This window comes from Pteropus alecto, unplaced genomic scaffold, assembly GCF_000325575.1.
Source record: "Pteropus alecto unplaced genomic scaffold, ASM32557v1 scaffold50, whole genome shotgun sequence".
Classification (NCBI taxonomy): Eukaryota; Metazoa; Chordata; class Mammalia; order Chiroptera; family Pteropodidae; genus Pteropus; species Pteropus alecto.
In genome coordinates this window covers 7,222,339-7,226,792 of record NW_006431918.1, presented here as the reverse complement: position 1 = coordinate 7,226,792, position 4,454 = coordinate 7,222,339, and the positions used below count along the sequence as shown (strand labels likewise).

At 40.3% G+C, this 4,454-nt stretch overlaps 1 protein-coding gene across 3 annotated transcripts in view; it reads left to right on the top strand.

The window, feature by feature from the left end:
* The window catches only part of FAM160A1 (family with sequence similarity 160 member A1), an 81,026-nt gene that overhangs the window by 54,612 nt on the left and 21,960 nt on the right, over positions 1–4,454 (top strand). For all 3 annotated transcript variants that reach the window (XM_006906264.3, XM_015585081.2, XM_015585083.2), the window contains exon 6: positions 2,310–2,389. In XM_006906264.3, the coding sequence (XP_006906326.1) occupies positions 2,310–2,389 (80 nt within the window). The remainder of the gene's footprint in view (positions 1–2,309; positions 2,390–4,454) is intronic.

The following is a 4,454-nucleotide window of genomic DNA, read 5'->3' as shown; positions in this document are numbered from 1 at the left end:
GCCATTATCTTTTCTATTTTGGAACTAGATAATGCATTTTGTTAGGGAGGTGGCACTTACTGCCGCCTTTCATAGGACATTTTTCTCAATTTGTGTGGGTTGGCACTTTCTGCTTTGGAACTAGCAGAATGTGTTTCTGAGAAGACACAATGCAGGGGAACATATGAGAGTAAGTGGAGGTAAAGCCAAAAAATCAGAGTGTATCAAATCTGGGTCTTAGAGATCATATTTCTGTCCATAGTGTTTAGAAATGGAAGTCTAGGCAGCTGTGAGTTTAGGCAGTCATTCTTCAGTTTGGAGCTCAGATCAACTTTGAAAATCTTATCTCTATTTAATTGCAATTATTGTTATAAAAAGTAAAAGAATAATTAACAATGTATTATGGAGTTTGTAACATACGTAGATATAATATGTAAAACAATAATAGCGCAGAAAGGGGTTAGAAGGAATAGAGCTATATAGGAGTATATTGCCATATTTCACTGGAACTAATTTAGTATAAATCTGAAGTAGAGTCTGATAAGATGTATATGGTAAGGCCTAAAGCAACCGTTAATAAAATAACTTTATAGAGAAAAACATAATTAGAGGAAATGTTATGCTAGGGAAATATTCACTTAATGCAAAATAAGACAGTAAAAGAGGACTAGGGAAACAGAAAAACATGAAACATATAGAAAACAAAAAGTAAAACAGCAGACAAAAATCCAACTGCATCTATAATATTAAATGTGAATAGATTAGAACATTTACTCAAAAGGCAGAGATTGTCAGATTGGATAAAAAAAGATCTGCTGCCTACAGGAGGTACACTTTAGATTCAAAGATACCAATAGATTGAAAGTTAAACTCCTAAACCTGAACTGAACCAAGTAATCGACAGTGCACGTAGAATAACATTTAGAAATAACAAGTTAAGCCTGTGAAACAATATGCTTATTCTAAAGATAAAAGCTTAAATGGCTACTATTGTTTATAAAACTTCACAATGTTGGTCAAAGAGTATAAACTTCCAGTTATAAGATGAATGAGTTCTGGGGGTCTAATATACAGCATGGTGATTTTAGTTAACAATACCATGTTGTATATCATGTTACCTTAGTAACACCTGCACATCAACATCTAGGGTGTTCAGCACGGTGTATTTGTCTTTTTATTACCGAGCTGTAGGAGTATACAGAGAATGTATTCGGGCTATCAGTTCTCCTATAGCAGGTCCCCAACCTTTTTGGCACCAGGGACTGGCATGGCTATGAGAATCTAATGCCTGGTGATCTGAGGTGGAGCTGAGGCGGTGATGCTAGCGCTGGGGAGCGGCTGCAAACACAGATGGAGCTTCGCTCATTCTCCCACCGCTCACTTCCTGCTGTCCAGCTCGGTTCTTAACAGGCCACAGGCCAGTACTAGTTTGTGGCCTAGGGGTTATGACCCCTGTCTTATAGGATTATATTGATTAGAAAGCCTAAGCCTGGAATTATGCCACTACATAGAATTATCCTCCAGCAAAATGCCCATGTCCTCCTATTTCCAACTTTTTAAGATCCAGGTAAACCTGCCCCCTGCAGCTCTCCAAAACATGCATCGTACACAAAGAAGAAGAGCCTAAATCACTTAAGTGGCCTGATAGAATTATGAAAGCTTACTCCCAAACGGCATGATGATTTTATAATACACCTTGGAGTATCTTCCCTGTTTGGTTGTTCATCCTTCCTTTTTTGAAATCAGAGATTGAAAGAATCCTTGTCTTTTTAATGAACTTCTTAGAAAAGTATATTATTGCACCCTCAGCACTACTGGAAGTGAAACCACGGAAAATGTTTGCCCCAAATCCAAGAGACAAGCCAGCGTGTGCTGAGGCTTGGGGCTGAGAACTGTAGAGGGAGAGTTGGCCAGGGTGTATGCAATTTTCTGTTAGTGCCGTCTTATAGATAACCAGTCATATTTGAAAATAACTTAGGAAAATGAGTGACAAGCAGGAGATCCCGTGTGTGTGTGTGTGTACACACGCCAGTGCATATAAATGCATTGGAGAGTTGTAGGGATGAGTTTATCTGGATTTTAAAAAGTTGGAAATATGAGCATAGGCATTTGATAGGAGGGTAATTCTGTGCAGTGGCATCATTCCAGGCTTAGACTTTCTCCATCAAAGCCTATAGGAGAACTGGTAGCTGAATAAGCAGCATGTTTTTATCAAAACTGCTAAAGAAAAGAGGCCATTTTATTTTGTAATTCTGATTTATTTACCATCTGTGGGGAGTAGAGCTGTTCTCCCAATATCTGAAATACAATATATGTTTATTGCTCCCCAGCTCTGTGTGGTGTCCCTGGCATTATTTAGAACTCTTATCGGTTTACACTGTGAAGATGTGATGTTACAGCTAGTTCTAAGGTGAGTTGCCATCTTTCGTTCCCTTCAAAGAAAAACTCAATACTATTGCTTTATATTTTTCTTTGGTAATATAAACTAAATAGGGACCATGCTTTTAAGGAAGAAGATCAATTTAATTTCTGCATTATTTCCCAAGGTTAATTTTAGTTTTACTATAAAAGTTTTTAGGGGGCCAAGTGCATTATGTTATAAATATGCTCCTGAAAAGAATATAAAATATTTGAAAAATTTCAGAAGTATGATGAAAGTTTGTGGCTGAATGTCTTTCTCGTGAAGTCCATGTTTTAGGGGACCTGTGTTATGAAAACAACTTTTCCAAATATGAAATGCTGTCGATATATAATTTCTATGACTTTTGTTTTGAGCGGTATACTTACAGTGTGCCCTCTCTGACCTGTGTGTGTTTGCATTCGAATCAGTAAATATTTAATGAGTACTTTGTATACAGTTCAGAAGGGAGTAAAGCATGGAATGGACGAATTGAAAAGGACTTATATGTGAGGTAGGAAAGGTATATCTTTCAGGAGTACAGGTGGGACAGTTTTCATGAGACAGTGGTATTGGACGACAGGTGTTGGGAGTTAGAGTGGACTGCCATTGAGACAACATGAATTTAGTTATATGGCAAGGAGACTCGGGTACTCCAAATCTTGTATTGGCCCAGCTCTGTCTCTCCTTCTGGGGTCCCGGAGGGCAGCAGCTGTTTTTGTAAAGGAAGAGAGGGAGGGTCGGCTGGCGTTCGTGCTCCCACACTCCCCTCTGGTGGCGTGGAGGCAAAAAGGAAAAGCCCACCAGGGTCCCTGGGCATGCCTGCCACCTCCTCTTCCCACAGTGGGGATAAGTGTGGAAGAAGCCAAGAGCAGAGGAAGAAGTGGGAGGTTTGGCCTGCCTCCCATGGGGGTTTTGACACGATGTAAGTAGAGTTGCTGGGGAGATGACGTGCCACAAGGTTGTAACCGCATTTCCTAAGTGGGAGCCGTGGAAGAATAAGGAGATGGCAGAGTGTCATCCTGGGGACAGCAGCAGTGCTATGGCCTGGGGACTAGTTAGAAATGTACATTCTTGGCCTTTTCCCAAAGGTGCTGCTGACTCAGAAACTCGGGATGGGTGTGTCTTAACAAACTTTCCAGGAGATTCTGATGCCTGGCCAAATGTGAGACTCACCGGTTGAAGAAATGGTATAGGGTAGCTGTAGCATCCTGCAAAATAGAATGATAACAAAACCAGGCCGGAAAAGTTGGTGGTGGCATAATGGTGTTATCCTTTTATGGGAGAGTATCACCTATTAATTTTCTACATTTAAAAAGAATTTTTGGATTTTTAGAGGTTTAGATCAGGTTATCAGTAACTAATCTTAAGGCATTAGCAAAGAACAAATCCTATCGTGATGAAATACCTTGGCTAGTCTGGGGAGAGCATTAGATATCTGTCCTAAAAGGATTATTTAGCTCCCCCATCAACACTATACTGATATGACAGAATGCATTAGCAAAGCCTGAATGAAATCCTTCAGAGCAACTTGTTAAAGCCTTTTTCACTGCCAAAAATCAGATTTTGCCTCCAACCTGATTATATTTAAATGTTAAATTCTTGAATACGGCTTCTCTGATGGCATGAAAAGCAGCAGTCTTTTTCAGAGCACGAGGGAGCCCAGCTCCGCTCGGGAGGTGCAGAGCTTTGCCAGCGCTGGGTCACCAGGCCAGCGTAGCCCGGGTGGTAGAAGCTGGCTGGTCAGTGACCTTTACAGGGTGAACGCTCCTCACCTTTTGTCTGTCGATAAAGCCACGTTTGTTAAAAACTGTCCTTAGAGACGATATTAATTAAGGCTTCTTTTGAGATCAGACCCGTACTTTATGAAGGTAAGGAAATCAGCTCATGGTTGAAATATTTACATGTCCAAGTCAGGACTAGTCCTTTCCCAGGAAAGTGCATGAAGGGCACATTATCACAGGTTCCGAGTGGAATAATGGAAAGAGCGCCAGGCATAACCTCCTGGCCCTAGGCTCTCTTTCTTCTTTGTTTCTTTAATGAGGATGATGATAATGATAATAATATAATAATAATA